A 26,847-nucleotide genomic window follows, 5' to 3' on the forward strand; every position below is an offset into this window, starting at 1 on the left:
GTCAGTTCTCCATGTTATGTTTTAAAGATAGGTGGAACAAACAGTAGATTTTCAGACAAAAAGGGGGAAAGGGTAGTAATAATCCCAGATTTGATTTGTATAATTCTTAGAACATAGGTGATAATTGACAAGTTCCTTGACCTCTGATTTTAATCTATAAAAGAAGCCTATCATTTGACATTTCACACTGGTGGTGAAGATTAAATGGGATGAGTAAAGAAGTGTTTCTGGCTCATAGCAGGCACTCATAAAATATTACATACATACAGCAGCAGCTTGTGTCCCTATATAAATCTATGTTGAATTTACTGAAGTGTGTGATGATTACTTTTTGGGGGGTTAATATTGCTTGCACATTCTCAATATTTTTTGAAAAAGGGTAGCTATATATTGTCGTTAGACCAACGAATTACATTTGCATGTGGTAAAAAGTATCTGAATCTGTGAATTTCCAAGTAAATGTGGTTTTCTTTGTCAGAAGACTTCGAGATTGCTAGCACTGGTGCTGAGTCTGGATTTCATTGCTGTTTTTCTCCAGTCCGATCAGAAATTCCAGACCCCATATAATATCTACCTTTTAGGATGGTAAGGGGTGGGAATAAGAATGAGGAATAAAGGGTGGGGACTTCCTCTTGCTCATTGCATCTTTACGTCAGTAGCTGCTCAGTTCTACTTCCCTTTCAATTGGGGTGGTTGGAGTGGAGCCAAATCCTGATGTCAGGGCTGTCAGCTGGTTGAGAGGGTTAATTTCTAGATTTCCATCATGCAGCCAGGTATAAATGCCCTAGGCAGGGCTTTACTGCAGGTATCTGTCCAGAGGATAAATATACATTTGCCTTCAATTTGGAGTTAAACTTCATGTTCCTAGGACTGTTTATAATGAGAGGCATTTTGTTCTGTCAAAGGGTTCCAACCTCCTCCTCCTTCCCTGTGTCCAAACTCCTCCACCACTCTCCCATCCCATGAAGATGATTCAGTGGAACAAACTCTGCCGTCCGTGTTACCTGTGGGTCCTGGGGTGCTATTTCCTGCTGGCCATCGTCTCACTGAGAGTCTCTCTCAGATGGAGCTGTGACTTTGAGCACCTGGACCTGGACTCCAAGGCTTTTCGAAGCCGGTACTGTAGGGACATCTTGTACAGGTCCCTGAAGCTGCCAGCAAAAGGCACCATCAACTGTTCGGGGATCATCCGTGGGGACCAGGAGGCAGTGATCCAAGCTGTTCTGAATAACCTGGAGGTCAAGAAAAAGCGGGAACCTCTCACGCCTGACCACTACCTCGAACTGACCAGAGACTGCGAGCGCTTCAAGGAGGAGAGGAAGTTCATCCAGTTCCCATTGAGCAAAGAGGAGTTGGAATTCCCAATTGCCTACTCTATGGTGGTTCATGAGAAGATTGAAAACTTTGAGAGGTTGCTGCGAGCTCTGTATGCCCCTCAGAACATATACTGTGTCCATGTGGATACCAAATCCCCAGAAAATTTCAAAAAAGCTGTGGAGGCCATTACTTCATGCTTCCCCAATGTCTTCATAGCGAGTAAGCTGGTTTCTGTAGTTTATGCCTCCTGGTTCCGGGTACAGGCTGACCTGAATTGCATGGAAGACTTACTACAGAGCCCGGTGCCATGGAAATACTTCCTGAACACGTGTGGTACAGACTTTCCTATAAAGACCAACGCTGAAATGGTCCAGGCCTTCAAGCTGTTGAATGGGAAAAATAGTATGGAGACGGAGGTGCCTACTGAAGGCAAAAGGCGCCGCTGGAAATACCACTATGAAGTGAAAGACACATTGTACATAACCAACAGGAAGAAAGACCCTCCACCTTATAATGTAACTATGTTCACGGGAAGTGCCTATTTTGTGGCTTCTAGAGACTTCATAAAACATGTCATAAAGAACCCCAAATCCCAAGAACTGATTGAGTGGGTCCAAGATACCTACAGCCCAGACGAACACCTCTGGGCAACGTTGCAGCGTGCACCATGGATGCCTGGCTTCACCCCTTGGCACCGCAAGTTCGACACCTCAGACATGACTGCCATTGCCAGACTTGTCAAGTGGCAGGGCCACGAGGGAGATGTCAAGAAGGGGGCACCTTATGCACCTTGTTCTGGAGTCCATCAGCGGGCTGTCTGTATTTATGGGGCTGGGGACCTGCACTGGCTATTGCAGAACCATCACCTGTTGGCCAACAAATTTGACCCAAAGGTGGATGACAACGCTCTTCAGTGCTTAGAAGAGTACCTCCGTCATAAGGCCATCTATGAGACTGAACTCTGAGACACACAGTGGTAGGGATGTGTGTAAATGGGCCAGCACTTGCTGGGAATGTTTGGGGTGGGAGATTAGGGCTGCCCCTAGGAGATAGGAGCTGTACTGTAGGGGGGCAGGTAGGCACCTGTGCTGTCTGGGTGACTGCTGACTGTTCTCTCGCCCTTATCCACAGTAGTTCCTCCACTGACTTCCTCACCGGGTAAGAATAAGAACTACTGTTAATTGGGAGAAGAAAGGATAGGTGTGTGACAGGGGATCCTGGGTTTTTGTTGAATTCTTGGGATCAAGTTTTCAATTCTATAAGGGGCACTGCCCCTAACAATGCCAGGTTTGATAGTGGGAGGGGGACTTGGGTGGAATGAGTATCTTCCTTTTTGTATTTATTTTTAAGTAAATACTTTTGATGCAAAGCCCAACCTCTACTTTTTTGTCTAACAAGGCAGAGACAATATAAATATGAACAGATAAAATGTGTGAGACTTTTCTCATGGTTATTGGTGACATTTAAATTCTATACTGGAATGCAGGAGGATTTTCTGTTGTCTCAAGTGATCCTGGCAAGCTGAATGAATGGAAAATCCACAAGTATTTGGAGGAACAGAGCAGATTTTTTTTTTTGGATTATTGAAAGTTCCCTGTTCATTTTATTCATTGCCAGGTTCATGACTTTTCTGTAAGGGTGATTTAACCAGTTTGACCACCTGTATCCTTATTGGCAAATTACAGCACTAATTTTGCCAGCTTCATTGCCAAAGTTTAACATTCCATAACCGAGATAATAGCCATTTAAGCAAAGTCACAGATAATTTATTGTTCAAACTGAAACACGTTTTAGATAGAGGAGGGGCTGTAGCATTAACAATTAGGTTGAGAAACAAAAATAAATAAACTAGCACTCTTCAGCACAACTGGGATATTTGATTATTTCATGTTTATCCTGCTTAAAATTTTTTCATTTAGTCAAAGGGTCACTACATGACTTGGCAGATTGTCTCCACCCCCCCAATGTACAATGTGTAAATAAATAGAAGTAGTATCTGTGTATGTGTGTGTACATATATGAATGCACACATGCACACAAATGTGTGAACACTCCTCAAGGTAGGTATCAAAGATTTCTCACTGGAACAGTTCCTCTTCTGAGGCTCCCCAAGTAAGTGTTAGCTTTAACACTTATCATGTCATGTGCTTCTGTAATGGGTCAGGGACACTGCAAAAATATAGGCAGTGCTCTTTGAATGCTCTTCTACATGCACTATGCTCTGTTTAACTGGTCTATGTGCAAGTTTTGTGTAATTCATTTGTGTAATTAGAAAGCGATTTCCATGAACACGTCATTATGTGTAAATGTGTGATTGGGGCTCCTCACCCTTGGATTTCTTCACCATCAAATTTCTCTGCATTCCATGAGACCCACATGGTTATAACTGTATCTGACATGCTGAATTTTCTGCTTGTATTTCAGTAATTGTTTTCTGTAAGGTTGTTTGGACATGGGAATTGCATCCACCAACTTACCTGTGTTGTCACCTTGTGTCCTCTGCAGCTTGCTCCCCGCCCCACATGGAGCATGCCTCGTATGGTCTGTTTATACATCCTCTGAGAGTGTTCTTGGCCTTCTACAGGGGTTGGGAAGGAGAAGCAAAGCATCCAAGAGTGCTCTGTTCTTGGCATTGGGAATACAACAGTCAACTAAAGAAGCAAAAATCCTCACACTCCTGCTGCTTGCATACCAGTAGGAAACAAATTACAAAGGAGTAAATATGATTAGAAGATAGCAAGTATTAGGAATTGAAGAAAGGATTGATGGAGGCTATAGATTGTCTATAGTGGGAGGATGCTCAAGATTTTAAATAGGGCTTTCTGGAAGGCCCTCAAGGAACAGGTGACATTCAAGGGAAGAGCTGAAGGATAGGAAGGGATGGCCCATGGGAACCACAACACCCTAGGTTAAGGAGGAAGACTTGCAAGGCACTGAAGCAGGAGCTCCCTACCATGTCTCTGGAGTGGCCCAAGAAGGCTTTGATAAATGGAACATAGGAGGGTGTATTGTGAAGCTCTTTGTAAAGCCAGTATATGGGCTTGGTCTTGACTGAGGTGTTTATGCAGGGACTGGGGATAACTGTGGCAGGTGCATGGAACAGATGAAGTTCCCAGGGTGAACCAGGGAGGCTCAGGTAGTATCCCAGTCACTGTGAAACAATGATTTGGACCGGGGGGTGGGGGGTGGGGTAGTGGAGAATGGTACAAGTTAAAGTGGTCAGATTCAAAACATATTATTGAACATTCAGTTTGAACACTTGCTGACAGATGGGCTATATGAGGGAAAGGGAGAAGTCAAGAATGACCCCTCAAGGCTTTTGTCCAACAGAGGGATGAATGGAAAGCTTGTAAGTTTGTAAATAATGGGGCTCTGATTTGTGGTAGGTAATGTATAGAAAGTGTCCAAGATTTTTTAATGTGAAAATGACATATAGAGAGAGTATAAAAATTTTTTAATGTGAAATTGACATCTTGGGATTTGATTATTGTTGATCGCCCCTGTATGTACTCTAGAGCAGTGGGCTTTCTGCTTTTTTACTTGTGAATTCTTTATTTAGTGGAGGATGAAGCCTGTGATTATAAATTTAAAATGTTATTGCAAAAAAAAAGAAAGGGAGAAAACTCTTAGATTGAAATCTTGTGAGTACGTATGTATGTATGTATCAGTTAACAGTGGCCTTTTCCCTCTTTATGAAAATCATAGCTAAACTTTTTATTACTGTTTCCTTTACAGGGACAATAATCTGAACATGTCTTCAACCAAATTATCTACGAACAAAGCCGGTTATATAAATTATGCTCTGCTTTTTGCTGTTTTCAAACTATGGTACTTGTGAAAATAAATGCATAACAAAAGAGTGGATTTTTAGGGAATGATCATTTTGATTATATAAAGGCAGAAGTGCCTTCCAGCCACTTGAGTGCAGAAGTTGAAGAGGCAGATACAAACAGAAGTCTAATTCAGGGAAGAGGTCTGGGTTAGAGATGCTGCTTCGGTGTGGATCAGCTGATAGAATGTGCCATCATCTGATGACACTGAATCACAGCCTGTGTCAGTCAGTTTCTGTTGCTATAACAAAAGACCTGCAGCTGGGTGCCTGACAGAGCAGCAGCTTATGTGGTTGCTAGTTTTTGGAGGCTGAAAGTCAGAGAAGAGCAACTCCACTAATTGAGTTCTGATCAGGGCTTTCCTGGCTGTGTCACATTATGACATGTGGTATCATGATAGGAACATGTGACAGTTCACACAGCAAGACTGGAAGCCAGAGAACAAGCAAAGGGCCAATTCTGTTCACTTATAACAATCCTTCCATGAGAACTAACTAGGTGCCTACGAGAAAGGCACTATGTCCAAGGGGAGCATTGCAGTGACTCCCCACCTCTCACCAAACCACACTGGAGGCTGGTTCCCAGTACAGAAACCCCTGGACGTGCCCTGAAATCATAGCAGAGCCTTGGAGGAAGAAACAGGAAAAGGGCTCCCAGCTGAATTCTGGCCCTCCCAGAATGACAGAGATCAGATAGATAGAGAAGACCTAACTACAACTGTCTGGAAAGGATCAACTGGTGTAAGAGAAGGGAAGCTGGGGAAGGAGGATGGTTAGGAACTAGGAGGAGAAGCTGTCTTAGGGAAGGCAGAGCTGATGACTACACGGAAGCCTGAGAATCGTAGGATGAGGGCCAGGAAAATGATGACTGAACAATGCGAAGATCATCTTGATAAGATGAATCTGCGGGATGATTAGAAATGGCTCAAAGAGGATGTTAGGGCAAAAGGACTCAGTACAGGCAAGTATTTTTTTTTAAAGATTCATCTTTCTTTTAATTTTTTTTTTTTTTTTAAAAATAGGTATACAGAGAGAAGGATAGACAAATGTTCCATCCACTGATTTCATTTCCCAAGTGGCTGCAATGACCGGAGCTGAGCTGATCGGAAGTCAGGAGCCAGGAGCTTCTTTTGGGTCTCCCGTCTTCTGGGTCTTCTGCAGGGTCCCAAGGCCTTGGGCCATCCTTTGCTGCTTTTCCAGGCCACAAGCTGGATGGGAAGTGGAGCAGCCAGGACTTGAACTGGCAACCATATGGGTTGCTGGCACTTGTGGGATGGGAGAAGAGGACTAGTCAATTGAGCCATCATGCTGGGTCCATGAAAAGGTGAATATTCATGGAGGAATTTTACTATAAAGTAAGAAAAGGAGGAAGTAATAGTGCAAGAGGTGGTTGTCTTAAAAAATGGAACTGTGATGATTACTTGTTGATGAGAAAGATGCAACCAAGAGAAAAAAAAATGTGGGAGTAAGGGGTAGTCTTGCCCAAATGACATCTTTGTAATCAAAGAAAGAAAATAGAGGCATGTTTATTTATATGCCAGAAGGAAGGAAGGTTTGCCTTTGCCGGGAGTATGAACAGTTCATCCCCAGTAACAGAATTGAAAGCAGGGTGGGTGGGATGGGCAGTAGGTAGATGAATGGATGTAATAGTGGACTTTCTCAAATATTTTTTAAAATTAACATTATACCTTAGGTAAAACACAAATGGAAAAATTAAAAAAAAAACAACCAAAAACCCAAATGTATGGCACAAGAATGTTTACCAAGCAGGCATGCCATGCAACTAGAACCCTGATCGAGAAACAGGTCATGCCCGGTAAGTACTATGTCCTCTGATTTCTGGTTCGTTAAAAGCAGTATTATTTTTATGACAGTCACCTTATCTTCAGGTAGTAGTTTAATGATTCTCACAGCTGTATAATATTGCATTGTATGAACACAGTAGAGTGTATCCAGTTTATTGTTAATGAATGTTTGAGTTGTTAGCTTTGGCCTATTAGACTTGTGTTGTTAGGAAACTTATTGACTGATGTTTTCAGTGACTACATGGATTCGTTCCATTTGGTTGTGTAACTTGGAGTGAAATTGCTGGTAGTACATATACATAACCTCACGATTAGCATGTGCCATAAAAGTTTCACAAAATAATCTATTTAACCTTGCACTACACAATATGTGAGCACTTTAGCTTCCCACTTCTTGCTATTACAATCGGTTTTGCCATTTCTACCTGCCAGGTAGGTACTGTTAATGTCAGTTTGTGGTTTTAATTTTCCTCTTTCCATTTTCTTGATGTCTAATGGCTTTGAGTAGTTTTTCATATGTTGACTTGTCTTTGGGATATCCTGGGACTTCTCCTTTAGTTATGTTTATCTTTTGAATGAAATAAAGATTAGGATGATTTTATGAAACCAATATGAGGGAAGAAAGATTGATAATTTGGGAAGAAGACAATGTGTTAATTATTTCTGGTTAAAAAAAAACTAAAAAAGAAGCAAAATTGAGAAAGTGAAATATAATGTTAGGTAGCATTAAGGACACCCTGACATTAGGAAGAGTGAGTTCGACCTCGGGGCTTAGGTGGTGGAGGCTTCCAGGAGTGTGGCGACTGCTGGGGATACCTGAGCCACGTTGGGCTCAGTGCTTGGGACCCTAGCCACAGTCACTGCTGCCATGCAGTGAGTCTCAGGCTTGCCTTCATGGAAAGTGTGCCGTGAAGACATCTCTCGGGAGCTATAGTTGGTCCCTGGCTCCACTTGCCACCACGATCTTATGATGGGAGGGACCTAAGGAAGTGGGAGGTGGCAGCAGTGTGGTGGCTGCTGGGGGTACCTGAGCCAGGTTGGACTCAATGCTTGGGGCTCTAACCACAGCCACTGCTGCTACAGAGTGAACAAGTCCTGGGCTTTTGGGCAGCCAGTACACAAACTGGCACAGGGCTCTGCCCGCTGGCTGCCAGGTGGTGAGCTCTGGGGTCTTGAGGGTGTGGAATTGCTACCTAGGGACATACATGTATAAGGCCACTGTGCGTGTAGGTGAGGAATGAATCCTGAGGGACACTCAATGGCAAAGCCACTGTACTTGCAGGTAAGCGAGGGGACTGAGACCTGGTGGTTTGGAGAGGAGAGAATGGAAGATCTGTATGGGTCAGGTTAATATATCAGCCTACATGGGAGTGCTGAGTAGGGCCTGTTATCATGGAACATTGGTGACCACCACACACCAGCCTATGCAAAAGCTAGGGCTGGGGACCTGTCTAGCAGGGCTAAATCCAAGTTTCTGACTTAATGTCAGAACAGGAGATGGGTTACATTAGGCAGGGCAATGACATAAACCAGAATGTGAAAGAATCACATCCATGGGGTAGATTCTGTATGGGGATATGTGGGCCCAATCCTGTGGAAATACAAGTCCCATTGATTAGCTCAAAGAGTTGGGGTGGTGATGGGCTGAGTTGGTGTGACCATAGAACCTGCCATCACTCATGATACAGGGACTCAGAACAATCTGGACAGATACTGGCTGCAGTACCTGCATGTTCATCCTAAACCAGGGACTGGGGCAGGCCAGGCAGTAACATTCACCAGCTCATACTAGGCCAAGATGGAGGGGCAGGCTATGCCAGGCAAGGGCTTAACACATACTGACATGCATGACATCTGGGAGTGGGCCAAGTTGAAGAATGTGGGAAACTCCCCTAATGGGTCATAGTTCCTGCTAGTGATCACATGGTTCAGGTCGGGCAAGCTGGGCAAGGTAGGTTCAACTGCTGGCAAATGTGTGTGCTATTGTGATGATGTGGGGTGAGAGTTGTAGCCACTGTGTGCACTGGGCATTGGTTACCTTGAAGGAAGATGAAGCCATGATTCCACTGACAGTCATGATCATTGCGTCCCCATGCTGAGCAAAGGAGAGATCTACCACGCTCCACCTGAGAGTCACCCTATACTCTCACCCCACACATAGGCCCGAGCAAGAATAATCTGTGTACACTTTGCACCTTGCACACATCCCTCAGATGTTCACTGAAGGAAAAGCCATTCCATCAAGCCACAGAGGAATAGCTAAAAGCTAAAAACCACCAGAGGAGAAAAACAGCAAGTGCTTACAAAAATGTCTAGAAATAAATGCCTAAGACACAAGAAACAAAAGACATAACTCCCCAAAAGGAGCACAAAATTCCTCAATATAAAAGTAAGGTGAAGAGACTGATGAAATCCCTGAAAATGATCACAGGATTACTCAAAGGCACACAGAAATAAATTACTAAAAATATCTAGACATGGTGTGGATGAAGTTCTGGAAAGGAGATAGACTTTGAAGAGCAATCAAATGGAAGCATTAGAAAGGAAAAACTCAATATGCCAAACAGAAAACAGAGTGGCAAGTCTTAGCAACAGGCTTGGGGAAGCAGAAGAAACAATTTCCAACATACAATGGCAGTGTGATGGACTTCTGAGGGCACTCGAAAGACACCTATTGAAAGACTAGAGAGGAGAACAATGGGGTGGGTAGAGGGGAGGGGAAACTCCAATGCTTGTTGACCTGTGTCATAAAATAAAGAATAATAATAATAAAAAAATTTTCCAATGTAGAAGACAAAGCCTTAGGTGCTGTGCCACTGTGTAGTTGAGTAAGCCTCCAACTGTAATGCCAGCATCCCATATGGGTGCCATTCGAGTTCTAACTGCCAGACTTCCAATCCAGCTCTTTACTAATATGCTGGGAAAGCAGTGGAAGATGACCCAAGTCCTTGGGCCCCTGCACACATTTGAGAGGGAAGTTCATAACAATTAGTAGCTATACTAAGAAATCAAAAAGACATCAAATCAATGTATCAATTTATCTCAAGGATCTAGAAAAATAAACCAAACCCTTAGTAGAAATAACTAAAATTAGAAAATAAACAGATAAAACAACAAAAAAAATACAAAATATCATCAAATTAAAGAGCTGATTTAAAAAAAAATTTAAACTTTTTTTAAATAAAATATTTTATTTGGAAAGCAGATTTATACAGAGAAGAAAAGGTCTTCCACCTGCTGGTTCATTCTCCTAATGGCTGCAACAGCTAGAGCTGAGCTGATCTGGAGTCTTCCTGGCCACTCATGTGCCAGGACTTGGGCCATCTTCCTCTGCCTTCCCAGGCCACAAGCAGGGAGCTGGATGGGAAGTAGAACAGCCAGGACACGAACCAGTGCCCATATGGGATGCTGGCACTACACAGTGGAAGATTAGCCTGTTGATCCATGACAATGGCCATGAGCTAATTTTTTCTTTAAAGCAAACCAAATTGGTATACCATTGGTTTAACCAACAACAACAAAATGAAACAAAAAACAAAGGAAGTAGAAGACGACCCAAATCAATAAAATCAGTGATGAAAAAGGAAATATAATGGCCATCACAGACATGCAGCAGAGGATCAGGAATTACTGTAAACATCTATTTGCCAAGAAATTGGAAAAATATAGAAAAATGGCTAGATTTCTGGGCATAGAAAAGTTAAATAGACAAATAACTAAATATGGGCATTGAGTCAATAATAAAACACCTCCCCCCCCAAAAAAGCCCAGGACCAGTGGCCTCACTGCTGAATTCTAGCAAGCTTTTCAAAAGAACTACTTCCAATTCTTCAGCTGTTCAAGACAAGTCAAAGGCATGGAATTCTCCCAAATTACTTCTACAAGGTCAGCATCACTTGAATTCCAAAACCAGAAAAAGATTCAAGAAGAACTGAAGACTAATATCCTTGATGAACATAGATGCAAAAATCCCCAACAATTTTCTAGCTTCACTGGGGCTAGTACTGTGGTGTAGCAAAGAAAATCTCTGCCTTTGGTGCCAACATCCATATAGGCACTGGCTTGGGTCCTAGATGTTCTACTTCCAATCCAGCTAATGCTGCTAATGGGCTAAAAAACTGTAGAAGATGGCTCAAGTACTTGGGTCTTGGCACTCACATGGGAGACCTGGAAGGTGCTCCTAACTCCTGGCATTGAACTAACTGGCCTAGTCTCTGCCATTATGGCCATTTGGGGAGTCAACCAGCAGAACTCTGTTTCTTCTCTCTTTATATAACTCTGCCTTTTAAATAGGTAAATCAACTTTAAAAAAAAAATTCAAGGAAATTGAATCTAACAATACTTTTAAAAGATCATTCACCTGGACCAAGTGGGATTTAACCCTGGTATGCAGGGATGGTTCAATACATGCAAATCACTAAATGAGATACATCACATTTGCAAGCTGAGGAATAAAAATCACATGATTATCTAAACAGATGAGGAGAAAGCATTTCATGGTAACAATCTTATGCAGATTGGGTACAGAAGATGCATTCCTCAACACAGACAAGGCATTGTATGAAAAACAGCCAGTATCACACTGAACAGATGCAGGGCCCAGGGTCCCAAAGCTTTGGGTCATTGTCTACCTCTTTCCCAGGCCACAAGCAGGGAACTGGATAGGAAGTGGAGTAGCTAGGACATGAACTGGTGTGCATATGGGATCCCAGCACATGCAGTATGAGGATTTAGACACTAGGCTACTGAGCTGGCTCCACACTGGTTCTTAAGATGTAAATAAACAAACAAAAAACCAAAACAAACTTGTAAAATATAGCAACATGGGATTGAAAATGTTTACCATTTTTAAAAACATTATTCTTTATGTCATTCTTTGGTGGTGGTTATATTGCTATTATTTCCACAGAGTATAATGAGGCCTTTTCATGATCTAGGATCACTTGGATTGCTAAGGTGCTCTGTTGAAATAGTCTTCAGTATGGCTCTGGTGAAACTCATGATTCTGTTTGTCCCTATTTTAAATGGTAAATGATCTTTAAAGATTTGTTTATTTACTTGAAAGCAAGAGTTACACAGAGACAGACAGTGTGAGTTTCCATCTGCTGGCTCGCCCCCCAAAAGGCTGTGATAAGAGAGCTGAGCTGATCTGAAGGCAGGAGCCAGGAGCTGCAGAAGGATTTGGCCCATTTTCTGCTGCTTTCCCAGATTGCAAGCAGGGAGCTGGGTCAGAAGTGAAGCAGGTAGGATTCGAGCTGGCACTCACATGGGAAGCTGGCGCTGCAGGCAGAGGGTTTGCTTACTGCCCCCATCTACCATAGTTAAGCATGTAGTTCAGTAATACATACACTTACTATGCAACCAATCTCTACAACTCTCTGCATCTTGTAAAACTGGAACTCTGCACTAAACTACAACTCCACCTTCCTCCCTACCCTGCCAACCACATCTGTGCTTTCCATCTTTATAAATTTCACCACTCAACTCACTCCAGCTTCTTTATGTAAGAGGAATAAAAATTTTTCTGTGTGTGACTAGAGTAGTTATTGTACAACTATGCAATAGCATGTGTGAGAATTTTGCTTAAAATAATTTTTCTTTATAGAATAATATTGTTGTACTACACTTTGTATATCTGCTTGTGCAATGCTGGATCCTTGCTCTCTTACACTCTGGGCTACTGGGAACATTGCTGCCATGTAGATATGTGTACAAATAACTGCTCAATGCCATGCCTCCTATTTTTTTTTATGGTTTATTGATTTTTATTGGAAAATCAGATTTACAGAGAGAAGGAGAGACAAAGAATAAGATTTTCCATCTGTTGATTCAGTCCCCAAGTGGCTGAAGCTGAGCAGATCTGAAGCTGGAGCCAGAAGCTTCCTCTAGTCTGCCACATGGGTGCAGGGTCCCAAGGCTTTGGGCCATCCTTGACTGCTTTCCAGGCCACAAGCAGGGAGCTGGATTAGAACCAATGCCCATATGGGATCCTGGCGCGTTCAAGGAGAGGACTCTAGCCACTACACTACCATGCTGGGCCCCTTTGGGTGAGTTTTATCATGAAGTATTCAATTTCACTTATCTTCCTAATTGCTTAACCTGTTTTGAATCTGTCCAGTTAAATTTTCATTTCATACTTTGTATTTTTCATCTCTAGACACTGCTCATTTATTTCATTTTTCTCAATGTTTTCAGGTAGTTGCACAAAACCTTTGAGAGCTGAGAGGTTGCAACTCTGGCCTTTGCTAGTGCTTGTTTACTTGACCAGTGGATAGCAAGGGACCAAGGTGGTGCAGCATGAGCCTATTATGTTCCCAGGAGCCAGTTGTATGCTCTCCAGCAGCCAGGTGCTCCTGGGCTGGTGGCTCTAGTTACCGAGTGGAAGATGACTGTAACCTGAATGATATTTAACAAAACTATGTCCAGAGCATGCTCATCTGAGGAGGTGACTGGGATAAAATCTGAATTAATGTGCTGCATTTTTATTAAAAGAAAAACTCCATCTATATCTACCATCTGTCTTGAAAATGCAAATAGTCCCACAAGGAGAAGCAGCCATGTGTCACTCCAGCACTGGCTATGCTTGACCTATACAGGGTGGGACAACAGCTGCACTTCTTAGAATACCTACCCTGTCTTATGGCTGTAAATGACTTGATTACATCCAAATGTGTTGGTTACTATAATCTGAGTCATGCTCCAGTTGTTTGACCCTAATCACATGTGTCCCAGGACTCATTCTGAGTAGGACTATAATCAGTCTGCACCTTTTATCAGTGTAATAAAACAGCAAGGTGCAATTGAAAAATACTGACAAACCAAAAACTGTAAATTCATTCTGCAATTTTCAGAAAGGTATCATAAAAAGATGGCAGCTGTCCAGAGCAGATGAAAGCTGAGTTATGAAACAACTGTATGGGACTAAGATAATGTAGGCAGAGAAGACAAGCCCCACATACAATATTTTAGGCCAGATTTTGCACACTGCAGGAATGGACATTTTTAAAAAATTCAGAAAGTTTTCATATATTCAAATACTGGAGTGAGTATGACGAATCCCATATATCTTTTATTTGACCTCAACAACTATCAATGTGTGGTCATTTTTCTTTTTACCAATATCACCACCCGCTATCTCTAGTGTTATGCATCAAATTACAAAAAGTAGCTTAGTGGTTAAGTGTGGAAGTTAATTTGCTGGGTTCTTAGCTCTATGTGGTGCATACCCATGTTGAGTAGCAGGGAACTGAAGGATGCTTGAACAATCTGCAGTCCCTTAAAGAACAGCTTTATATTAAGCCCTGTAATTTCATTGTACTGGTTTTTTTTCTAACCCAGTTTTGCTGCTTGCTGGATTACTGGTTCTATTTTTTTTAAGGTTTATTTTTATTATTTTTTTATTGGAAAGGCGGATATACAGAGAGGAGAGACAGAGAGGAAGATCTTCCGTCTGATGATTCACTCCCCAAGTGAGCGCAACGGCCAATGCTATGCGGATCTGAAGCCAGGAGCCTATTCTGGGTCTCCCACGCGGGTGCAGGGTCCCAAAGCTTTGGGCCGTCCTTGACTGCTTTCCCAGGCCACAGGTAGGGAGCTGGATGGGAAGCAGGGCTGCCGGGATAGAACCGGTGCCCATATGGGATCCTGGGCGTGCAAGGTGAGGACCTTAACCACTTGCGCCACCGCGCCGGGCCTGGATTACTGGTTCTTTAACTGGTGTCCTCTTTGCACTGAATGAGGTTACTGGATGTAGTGGATCATTTTTTGATACCATCCAGCTTTGAGTTTGCTCTGTGACTCTTGGTGTCTTGGCAAGCAGATCTTAAGTGATGTTCCCAGGCCACCTGAGCTCCAGCCTGCCTTTGACTTTTCAATGTGTCCAATTCTGGGGCTCTGTTTTCCTGGCATTTTCTCTGTCAACACTTGCCTGTAAATTCTTGCATCTTTCTTCATTTTTCACCTTTGTGAGTCTCCTGTCCTAAAGATCATGAAAATCCCCCCAACAGTTTCCCTGGTCAGCTTTTGATGGCTCTAGTAATGTTTTCATTCCATAAAATGATTTCCCCTTTCCATTCACTATTTTCTGTGAATCCAAGTTTTGTGATTATGTCAAAATGTTTCCTGATAAATATGTGTAATACACAAATACATAATTTTAAAATACATATATTTAAACTTCTGGTTTACTATTAGTAGTGATCTAAGATCCACTTAATACTGTTTATGTCCCAAGAAATGAAAAATTTGCCTTCCTTCTAAATTTGGTTGATGGTCATAATTAGCAAGCCCATCAGTCACAGTGGCATTAAGCCCAAAGCAGCTCATCTTTGTCCACTGTAGAACAAGCAGATCACCCAGAGAGGACTGTCTGGACGTGACCACAAAAAGCCCAGCTTTTTTTTCTCCACTTAGTCCTCACAGTGTGTGAATTAATGCCTCATTCCTCTATCTTGTCAGGCAACTAAGCTTACATCTCTGGAGCCTGTGGCCAGGTGAGTAAAGAGCCTGCTGTGATGTCCAACTCTAGTACAGTGTTGGAATCTGACACCATGACAAGGCTAGAAGGTATGCCGAGCACAGTGATGTGTGTACAACTGGAACCAACAGGAGGAGACATCAGGGTGACTTCCACATCCCTGCCCAGGCAAAAGCAGGAACCAGTTACTTACTGTTTTTTAAAGAGCTCTTTATTTTTTATTGGAAGGGCAGATTTACAGAGAGGAGGAGATACAAAGATCTTCCATCTGCTGAGTCAATATGAAGCCAGGAGCTGCCATGTGGGTGCAGGGTCCCAAGGCTTTAGGCTGTCCTCCGCTGCTTTTCCAGGCCACAAGCAGGGAGCTGGATGGGAAGTGGAACAGCTGGAACATGAACATGTGGGATGCTGGTGCTTGCAGGTAGAGGATTAGCCACTTGAGCCATCACATCAGCCCCCAGACGATTTACTTGTATGAGTAGTCTAGGATCTGCCCACTGGAACTGACAAGTTTAAACAGCCTGTAACAAAAGCCCAGCTTCTTGCACATTTAGCTTCTTACCCAGTAAGCTGAGCAATACCCTCTATATGGATGACTCGCTGAACAGCACAGTGCAATATTTAAAGGGAAAGTGGTTGAAATCTATACAGTTGTACTCTTTCATCTCTACTCTGGCATGCTTGGTATGTAACAAATTTTGTGAATTTGTGCATCCTGGTTTTTCTTGGATAATTCTGTTCCAGAGCTGGCTGTTATCCAGGCTGCCATCCTTGAGTTTCACCAGACTGAACGCGGAACCTACCAGGTCAGTGAATCTCCAAAGCTAAGTCAAATCAGTCTAAGTTGTTTGTTCCGGTGATGAAAAGCTAACCATCTAATGAGGGTTAGGAGGAGTAGGCTGGTTGCATGGGTGAAACACTTAGTTCTAATTTGGTAATGAACTAGGGCGGCGTGGCCTAGAGGCTAAAGTCCTCGCCTTGAACGCACCAGGATCCCATATGGGCACCGGTTCTAATCCAGGCAGCTCCACTTCCCATCCAGCTCCCTGCCTGTGGCCTGGGAAAGCAGTCGAAGACGGCCCAAAGATTTGGGACCCTGCACCCGTGTGGGAGACCCGGAGGAGGTTCCTGGCTTCGGACTGACATAACATTGGCCATTGCGCTCACTTGGGGAGTGAATCATTGGAGCGAAGATCTTCCTCTCTGTCTCTCCTCAAAAGAACCGGTGCCCATATGGGATCGCGGTGCATTCAAGGTGAGGACTTTAGCTGCTAGGTCACTGCGCCAGGCCCAAATTTCCAGTTCTTAATTGGCAAAAGGGCTACAGACTTCTTTTCAGAATCTCTGTGAGGACTAAGCAGGGGAATGTATGCAACACTTAGCACTCTGTGTCTCACATTACAGTAACAGTGACTATTATCCTGAAAGTCCTATCTTTTTTTCTTGTTTTAAAAGAATGTTGTCAATTATTCTATCTCTTGAAAAAGCAGCTTTTTCATCCCCACATAGTAGCTTAAGCACTGATCCAGGAGCCAACAGGGGCAGGTGGCTGTCAGGAATCCACTCTGAACAGATGATGAAAAGCGTCCTGTCTTCAAAAGCTGCTCTTCACAGATCTATGCTCCGCTGCTAGCCTGCAGGCACTTCAACTGCTGCGTCTAACATTTTCTCTTTGAGTTTAGAAGTCATATTGAATATGTAGTGCTAGACCGGTAAGGAAGGGAAACTTTCCCTTTAGACACAGATCTCACAGATGTCCTATTTTTTAGTAGGATTTTTATGACATCTGATCAGTGTGGGCAGTTCAAGAAATTATGTATCTGCTCTGCAGATTGTTTGGTTTTATTTTTGCTACAGAGCATCTAAAGATGACCTGGCTTAAGCCACATACAGCTTTTTTACCGCAATGATAACTTTTGCTTCCATCAGATTTTGATTTTTGCCCCTTGCTGATGCATGCTTTCATCAGAGTAAGTTACAACTACCAAAACTCCCATGGCTACACAGAGGTGACCGCGATCTCTAAATACTTTTGTAAGTGATGTGGTGTGCTTTCACTTCATATTTCAGGGGTAATTAACTGCACCAGCTCCATCAGCGACTACACTGAAGTTTAAAATGAGTTTATTAAAGAAAGTTCTTAGGAAGGCAATAACGTTTGATTTATCATTGAAAAAAGCTACCTTTTCTTCATGCTGTGTGGCTGATATAGCACAGTGTAGTCATTTCTGCAATGCTAGAATAAATAAAGTCTCTGCTCTTCTTCAAAAAGTGATGATATTAACAGAAGATAGCATAAAAAAGCCATTTTTTCCATTCATTCTGTAGTATTGGAGCCAGTATCTAGGAAACAAGAAAGTAAATTTGTGAAAATAGTCTTAAAACATTTATAATTAAGTTGCTTTCCAAAAGATAACAGGTACTGCTAGTGACGTAGTCTGAGGGGTGGGGAAGATGACCATGGAATAGGGCATATGCTTAGCTCCTCAGATTTATGCTAGATTCTTATAACTGTTCTGTAATCACCTTTCAGATTCGCTGCTATCCTAAGATTCTAAATGACAAGGAACTATAATCAGAAGAAAAAGAAATTTCCAGGTGGGAAACATCAAAACTCAAGCTGTTCCCTGCTTCTGTATTAGCCACAGCTCTCTGAAACAAACGAGTTCCTATTAGAATATCCATAGTAGTACCTCAATCACCTCCCTCACTGAGTAACATTCAAACGTACCTCACCTCTACCGTAAATGCCAAACTGTTTTGGAAAAAAGGTTTTGTTTTTTTTTTTTTTCCCTGGTGGTACAATAGAGCAAACAACATGATTAAGGCTTTCCCTGAGTGCTCAACAAGTACTTCAACAAACTGCACTCAGCCCTCACTAGGGGAGGTCCTCAGAGCCAGTGCCACGGGTGAGGCTGGTTTGCTGCTGCTCCTTGAAGAGCCTCATGAACCAGGTGTCTTGAGGTGGATCCCCCCATTTTACTATGCTCCTTGTACATTATATTGTGTTTACCTACTGTGACTCAAATTCCTCTAGTCTTTTTCTTAAGTTACTTTATTAGCATAGGTATAGTTTCTCAATTTGACTGCTCAGTAGCTATGCATGGCTACTGGAAAAGGATATATCGTTGACTTACTGGACAGAGGACTAGCCATCATCTACGCAGTAAACTTAAAAAGTTAAGACTTCCAAGGATTCTATCAGTTTCAATTATAATTTATGCATTATCTTTTTGTCCAGAAAATGTCCAAAGACATTTTTAAAAAGTAAACTAGGAATAATCTTTTGATATAAGGTATATATATGTAAGATTACTAGCATTAGAAACTTTTCTAGGACCTGCTTTTCTTCAAATTGGCTCAAGGTACAGTTTTTTTTTTAATAATGACTAAAAATCAGGATAAAGAAAACTCATGGGAAACAAGATGTATTTGCAAATTTATCTATGGTCATATATTTGTTACTGTAAAAAATAATTGGGGATTCCAAAGTTTGTAGGAAAATGGAGTCAAAAGATAATGCAAAATTTTTCATGAAACTCTTGATCCCTTCATATACATGTAAGATTATTAACAAATCACGAAAGTGAAAGCCATTTCCAGGTGGTATTAATTTTCTTTGTGCTCTTTCCTCGGTGATTTTATATTTTTTTATTTCAAAGGAAATACCTAATCTAGGAGTCTGCTTTCTGAGACAGGCGGCCTTTTAATTCCAGAATAGCTGCTTTAAACGAATGGTCAGATTAGAAGGTAAGCACATTAGAAATGCAACCAGCAAACTGGCAGTAGCTATTCATGGACTCATGGCAGAGCTACAACTCTTGAAACAGATTTAACACTTTGGAGGAATGAATGAGCTGCACATGACTGCAAGATTTTGCCTGTAAATTTAAGTCTTCCTTAAAATGGCTTTCAAATTACACAGGTCTGGCTATCCAGCACAGTAAAGCAGCTTTTCCCTGATCCCTCCCTCCTTCAATCTGTAGGAGCAGCCTACCTGATGGCTGAAATGCCTAAAGGTAGTGAGAGGACCTGAGATTTGGAATTCAGAATCTGAGACAAAAACCAAGTCTCTGAAAGCTCATAACTTGGCCCTTTAGAAATTCATCTAATTGAAAAGTCAATGCAATAAAAACAATTTAAAATAGTTACATTTTCACAGTTTAGTGAGCACTTACTTTTACCATCACAGGCTACAATTTTCACTTTATCCACTTTAATAAGTTCTGTCATCTCTCTGAATTCAACATCATTCAATACAAAAGTCCACACATTATCGCAGAATCTGTATGTATTTAGAGAGCCCTTTAAAATAAAACAAAGAAATACCATGAAAAATTATTTTTCCCTTAAGCAATTCAAGAGAAGTTAGTTACTAAGTTGTTAAAACATTATGTCTAATGCTTAAGATGTGGTTAATGTATATGTATTTAAAATAAAAAACAAAACCTCGATCAGTTTGCTAAGGAAAATGTTAAATATTTCAGGTGGCAGATCACTGTTAACATGTGGAAGTTGTGCAGACTGCCAACTGGGCGGACAAGCTCAGTCTGTTCTCTGCTGCCCTCATGTGGCTAAAATTCAGGTTCACTACAACTTCTATATAAACACTCTAAAAGCTACATTGTTAATTCTCCATAAATTTGAATAAAAAAGGAATTTCCTAGAAACAATTTTAATCCTGTGATTACTGTATTTCCAATAAGATGAATGTCAGGATGATGAATATTGTGGTCACAATTTTTTTTTTAAAGCAGAAATTTGTGTATCTTTCAACATCAGGAGGAAAGATTACATGGAAGGCAGTGTGACAGGAATCTCTCCACTTGCTGAGCCAGGCTGAATCCCATCCATGTATCACAGGTAGGTGAGAGGGGTCCAAATATTTGGGCTGTATCTCTTGCTGCTTTCTCAGGTGCACTGGCAGGGTCAGAACTAGAACAGGAGGGATCCAAAGTGGCACTTGCATATAGGATGCCTGGACTGTAAGTGGTGGCTTAATCTGTTGTGTCACAATCTTTGCCTCAAATGGATACAAACTTTAAAGTGCCAGACACAAAGAGAATGCAACCAAAACCTCAGATATGCACACATTCATTCATAAAGGACATTTAATGCAGCAGGATATCTAAATGATGAGCACACATAAAAATACTCCCTTACAGTATCTTTGTAAAAGCAATCATATTAGATCTAAATGTCTTATTAAGAAAACAATGGTAGCAAAGAATATATCAGTTAGTAAATCTAATGAATGTGGGAGTTACTGTCATGGCCTACGCTGGGTCCCTGTCACCAGTCCGTGTAGTTTTAGGACCAGCACTCTGAAAGACTCAATGGCGGGGGGCAAAGGGCAGAGAAAGCAGCTCTTACAAAGAAGGCTGACAATGGGAAGGAGGACAAGTACTTCCCACTGAGGCCTCTCGGCTAGCTCTATCAAAAATGGAAGTGGCTTTACTAAAGTAACAGAGTGGATCAACAGATTCTGAATGGTAGAACCGGGAGAACTGGCAGGAGTGGGGAGAATTCTACCTGTGATGGATAATTTCCACCTTGTATAATTATAGAAAGACTGGTTTGGGAGGGAAGGCAAGTGAGACTTTTTGACTTTTGGACATTTCAAGTCACAACATCCGGGAAGCAGTAAGAGAACAGAAGGCAGGTAGGCATGAACACTTCCACCTAAGGGTCCCAGTGCTGGGTGGGCGCACTAAAGGCTAGCGTGTGGACACCCAGAGTGCCCTGAGGATCACTCAGAGGGGCAAGAGAACTACAAAGCAGTGTGACAGAAAGTCTAGGAACAGGAAGGTAGGATAGTACAGTTTCACCGGAGAGTATGCATTTAAAAAAAGAAAAAATAATAAAAAAATGATGCATGATATATCCAATAGAGTTTGACAAACACGATCTGCTTCTGTCCTGAAGGAGACAAATGCCACCCTGATGCTCACCTCTGGCATCCGGAACGCTGTCTCCTTTTGTGTGTAATCAATCATCCCATACATAAGTTAATCTAATTGATTTCCTAGCAATAATCTGAACAAAGCATGTTGCTGGACATTATGACTATGTGGATATTCACTTCTAATACAAGGCACTTTTGATATAGTTGGGAGTGAAAACACATTTATGCTAACATAATTAAGACTGTATTAATTACATAGGAGTAGAATGCTTAGTATAAAATGACCTTCATGGTATTACTTGCATAAAGAATCTATTCATTACTTCCAGTATAATGTAAAAGCACTTTTTTAGTACAAAGAATCATATTTAAAAGGTTCCTTCTATAAAATTTCTGGCTTTGGCGATTTTAACACTTCAATATTTGGCTAAGTAGTATATTCCATGACTTGTAAGATACAATTTTTAAAATATACATGGACAAACTAGAAATAGCTTTTTTCTCTAGCTTACAATGACTAACACTTCTTCACTGAAGAAAACAGGCTGGGAAAGGAGGCTCTTGCTTTCATTAGAAAGTCTTATAATGCCTGTTTAATTACCGTTTGGAGATAATAATCAATTTGTGAGTATCAAGCACAGAATGTTTTTTTAAACCATTAAAATTCAGGTTTAAAAAAAAATCAATGTACCTGATACATACACTGACATTAACTTTCAGCATAATTAAAATGTTGGGTATCTCCTCCCCATAATACTCCATTAAAACAATTGGGACCTGGCATAGAAAGTCGAGCCTCTGCTGCCTGCATCCCATATGGGTGCTGTTTGAGTCCCAGTTGTTCCACTTCTGATTTAGCTCCCTGTTAGTGGCCTGGGAAAGCAGCGCACCCACTTGGGAGACCTGGAAGAACTTAGCTGGACCAGTGCAAACCCAGACATCTGGGGAGTGAACCAGCACATGCCGATCCTCTTCCTTTAATTATGCCTTTCAAATAAAAAAATAATTTGTGGTTAACCTTATTTTCTATAATTATTGATGACCTATACAATAACTATATACTTCAATATGATCTAGTGTATTTTCTCATCTTTACCATATATATGTTCTGTGGTAGGGTCAGACTGAACTAGCAGGGCACAGGCTGATAGTCTAGTGGCTAAATCCTTGCTATGTTCTGGTGGGATCCCATATGAGTGCCAGTTTGTGACCCAGCTGCTCTGCTTTCCTTCCAGCTCCCTGCTTGTGGCCTGGGAAAACAGTTGAGGACCGCCCAAAGCCTTGGGACCCTGCACTCACGTGGGAGACCTGGAAGAAGCTCCTGGTTTTGGATCAGCTCAGCTCTGGCTGTTGCGGCCACTTGGGAAGTGAATGAATAGATGGAAGACATTTCTATACCTGCTTTTCCAATAAAAAATGAAAATGACTGGCAATGGAGAAAACAAAATTGTAGCCAGCAAGTTCCTGGCTCCTGGCTTTGGATCGGCACAGCACCAACCATTGCGTTCACTTGGGGAGTGAATCATCAGACAGAAGATCTTCCTCTATCTCTCCTCCTCTCTGTATATCTGACTTTGTAATAAAAATTAAAAAAAAAAAAAATCTTAAAAAAAAAAAATCAGTGCTTGTCTTGCTCATCCTTGTATTGCCAATATCTGAAAAGTGTGATACATAACAAGCACTCAAATGTTTAATAAATGGTAAGGATTTCTTTTATATTTGTTATCATCAATAAAACCGACAAATCTACAACACTGAGCTTCTTACATATGAACAGATAACCAATCTATCTCTCCACCGAGTTTCATATATATTTTAACCTTTGATTTTCTGTATTATGCTTATGCCTTATTATACAACGTAAGCATATATAATGAGAACAGGATAACTGAATATTATGTCTATGGACAAGACAATTATTTCCAGCCCACCATGATTCTCTCTCAAATTTCATGTTGATTTAGGGACCACTGAGAGAATTATGTTCAGCTCTGACTGGCTATTCCGAGTATCAATGACTAAAATGAGAACAAGCTGCAAAACAGACTACTACCTCCCACACTTCAGGTTACCATGCCGGTTATGCAGGCAGGAAGGTGACATCTCTGGACTTCCCTGAACAGGTTAAGGCAAGACTCCTAAAGACATCATTGAACCTTAGGGATTATTCTGTCACTCACCTCCCATCTTGCAGCTATTTTCGAGTTTGACATTTCCATAACTCTTCCGGAAAGGTAGGCAAACTTATAGGCTGATTTTTAAAATAGAATAAATCTAAAAACAACTCTCATTAGGTGAATAAGCATATTTAATGACTTAAAAATTATTTCAAATTAATTGTAGCCATCTCTTCTTCTATACTTAATAAATACACAAACAGGTAGACTTAAGAAAATATCCTTACCCTGAAATTGACTCTGTTCCTGACCCTCTGAGCCAATGCTGAGTTTATAGCCTTATCAAACTGAAGTAGAACTTGAAGGGCAAGTTGGGGGGTGATCTGTTGAGACTGAGAAAAAGTGAAACTCATTAAGTTCTTCTAGGAACAACACTGAAGACAAGCAGAACTATGCATTACCTCAAATTTAACTGGTTACCCAAAGCCTCTAACCCAGGATTCCTTGTTTCCCCTTTGCCATCCTGGACAACAAGCAAAAAGGCTCAAGCTGTCTTGACATAAACTTCACTTTGAAAATGAAAACATTCAGTTGAGGTTCTGAAGCTAAGCAAACCCATGTATCCTACCTTGCTTTCTTCATTCAAAACCCTGGAAAGATGTGCTGTTATTGTTTAACAGAAAAACTTACTATAATCATTTTGAAGCCCAGGAAACTATGTTTCTACTGGGGAGTCTGCATTTTAAAAAGGTTAATTCTCTGGAGCCTATAATGTGAAGCAGTGGGGCTGGCATCGCATAAAAGTGCCAGTTCAAGTCCTGGCTGCTCTACTTCTGATCCAACTTCCTGCTAACGTGCCTAGGAAACCAGTGGAAGATGGTTCACAGAACTGGATCCTAGCATCCGTGAGAGGGACACATCCGAAGTTTCTGACTCTTAGCTTTGGCATGGCCCATCCTGGCCATTTAGAGGAATGTGCTAGCAGATGGAACATCTGTGTCTCCTTCCTCTCCGTAACTCTGCCCTTCAAATAAATAACTCTTTAAAAAAGCTAACTCTTCTGAAGCCATACAGCATATGCTTTTCTTCCTAATATGTAAAGGGAAAACCAACAATCTGAATATTTACATTTAAGTCTTTTTAAAGTTTTAGATACATGATGAGTGAATGAATAGTGTTGAATGTATCTCAATGGTATAATAAACAGGATTTGAAGTTACTTGGCAGCAATACTGTCGGGGCCTAACACCCCTATTTCTCTCATCTCTGGGAAAAGGGATGTGACACAAATTATTACAGAGCCATCTGAACATGTGTCTGATTGTCAGTTTCCCACCTGTATGAGCTCATCTAGGCTCTCCTGAAGACTGTTTCCCAAAGTGGTATTTCTGTATAATTGATACGCCATGGCTCAGGAGGAGGAAACCGTTCTTCTTGTTCAGGCTTGCATTGATGTCCTAAAATTTTAACATAAATTTCAAAAATGTTATAACAAATTATACCTGTTACATAGTCAACTGTATATATTCTGAGAACCCTTTAGTAAGTACAATTACTGTATAATAATTTCAGGAACAGCTTTTTCTGATAGGCATATATACTCCTTTAATGTAGTAGAGCTGTTATAGTTCCTAAAATATGTAAGTCTTACTTCCTGATTTAGCCTAGAATTTTCCATGTACCATTCTTTCTACCTGCTGTGAAATCACAGATGCAGGTAATCTTTAGCCACATTCGCATACCTGCCAGCTCCTTTATTTTTCTTAAATGTCAGTATTTGTGAAGTATCTATCCAGAGGATGCTACTATAGTAGGTAGCAGGTGGAAGGAGATGAAGAAAGACACATTCCAACCCTAAAATGTCATGCCCTAGAGGGTAACAGATACACAAAATTCATTCTAAACCAACAACTGTGATAGGTGCACACAGAGCAGTGCTACAGAGCCTATCTCTATTCTGCCTGAGTGGGTTTAGCAAAGCTTCCTGATTCTTGAAGTCAGATTTCAGAAGCATCAAAAAGGAAAATCATTCTGGGATGACAGAACAAAACTGGAATGTGGGAGAATTATAAACTCTATATTACTAGTGTGTCAGTATGAGCAAGGCATGGCAGATGGATAGAGTAGAGGAACAGACCATGTGGTGCCCCTAAATCATAGAAAACTCAAATATTATAAACATCAGGAATGGAAGTCCTAGAAGGACAGCAGTGACACAGACTCAATGACTACTACCAGCCAGGAGGAGGTCTGTTCTTTTATAGAGTAATCCTCAGGTGAAAGCAAACACAACGGTCATACAGCATCTTCACACTTCTTTACTCTCAGTTCTCCATCCGCTTCACTGCTACTGCACTTCTCTGCTTCACTGTTATTACACTTCTCTTTACGTGGCACTCCCTCAGCTCCTGCCGGTTTCCTACCCAGCTGTGCTAAGGCTTCCTGGGTGTTCTCTTAACTATATGCTTGACTCCCACGGTTCCTCCATCCAGGTTCACGGCTTCAGTCCCATCTATCTCCCAGGGACATTCAAATTTGTAGCTCTAGTCCTGACTTCTCTTGTATCTATTTACAAAAGATTTCCAAAAAGTTTGTGGAAAATGCATTATGAAAAACTACATAGATTTCAATTTTTTTTTGTACTGAGAAAAAATAAACTTATCTTTTAATTTCATTTTCCCCATGAGCTTTTTGAAGTACCCTTGTATAAAACTTCTTGACAGTGGATAAACACATCAAATTGACTACTGAAATATGCAAAAAACCAAACTCCTGACACCGTTCCAATCCCCAAATCATTACCTCCCTTGTTTTTCTTGCCTGGCATCAAATCTATCACTTAGCACTTTCAGCTTTTTTCTAAATGTATACAAAATCTGACCACTTCTCTCATCTTCAATGTTAACCACACTTATGTTATTACCTCACCATCATTAATGCCAGCCTACTTCATGATTTTGTAACCATGTGCCATCCCGGGATCTCTTCCTTTTCCTTCGCTGCAAATCCTCTGTAAAGCTTACCTCATTAACTAAAGGTGATGTCACCACTGTCTCTCTAGCACACAGTTAACATCTCAATGCCAGCCGGGGCTGTGGGAGCTCAGGCAAGACATCACCCAAACTCCTAACTGCAGGCCTTGAAATTGATTTATCACCCATAGCTAACAACTTCCTGTCAAAGACTTACACATAAATATTTTTAGAAACTTCAAGTCCAGGTCAAATAGAGTAATAATCAATCTACCTGGAAACGGAGACTGGAAAGGAAACATACTGGGTTCTATCTTTGACCACTGAAAGCAACGCCAGTCACCCCTTAGATGGACCAACCACAAGCCCACACGTAAACTAGTCATACACCGTTCATCTTCAGTGCTGAAGTATAACACTCACTGC

General features: G+C 41.4%; 3 protein-coding genes across 5 annotated transcripts in view; 1 reads left to right on the forward strand and 2 right to left on the reverse strand.

Moving 5' to 3' along the window:
* The first annotated feature begins 897 nt into the window (after positions 1–897).
* GCNT3 (glucosaminyl (N-acetyl) transferase 3, mucin type) lies at positions 898–2,617 on the forward strand. Its single transcript, XM_040969363.1, has one exon. The coding sequence runs from the start codon at positions 963–965 to the stop codon at positions 2,280–2,282; it is 1,320 nt and encodes a 439-aa protein (XP_040825297.1). The 5' UTR covers positions 898–962; the 3' UTR covers positions 2,283–2,617.
* A 14,917-nt stretch (positions 2,618–17,534) lies between these two features.
* On the reverse strand, positions 17,535–24,875 carry GTF2A2 (general transcription factor IIA subunit 2). 2 transcript variants are annotated; one of them, XM_040969952.1, is made up of 4 exons: positions 24,786–24,875; positions 23,737–23,841; positions 19,606–19,732; positions 17,535–17,770 (listed from the first exon to the last, which is right to left on the reverse strand). In XM_040969952.1, exons 1-4 carry the CDS (start codon positions 24,855–24,857, stop codon positions 17,745–17,747), a joined length of 330 nt encoding a protein of 109 aa, XP_040825886.1. In that variant the 5' UTR covers positions 24,858–24,875; the 3' UTR covers positions 17,535–17,744. The 2 variants fall into 2 exon arrangements, with proteins under 2 accessions (XP_040825886.1, XP_040825887.1); XM_040969953.1 differs by lacking the exon at positions 19,606–19,732.
* The window catches only part of BNIP2 (BCL2 interacting protein 2), a 32,866-nt gene continuing 30,837 nt past the window's right edge, over positions 24,819–26,847 (reverse strand). For both annotated transcript variants that reach the window (XM_040969950.1, XM_040969951.1), the window contains one exon: positions 24,819–24,906. In XM_040969950.1, coding sequence (XP_040825884.1) covers positions 24,888–24,906 — 19 coding nt within the window. In that variant the 3' untranslated portion in view covers positions 24,819–24,887. The remainder of the gene's footprint in view (positions 24,907–26,847) is intronic.

This window comes from Ochotona curzoniae, unplaced genomic scaffold, assembly GCF_017591425.1.
Source record: "Ochotona curzoniae isolate NIBS_2020 unplaced genomic scaffold, NIBS_Ocur_1.0 scaffold_4701, whole genome shotgun sequence".
Taxonomy (NCBI): domain Eukaryota; kingdom Metazoa; phylum Chordata; class Mammalia; order Lagomorpha; family Ochotonidae; genus Ochotona; species Ochotona curzoniae.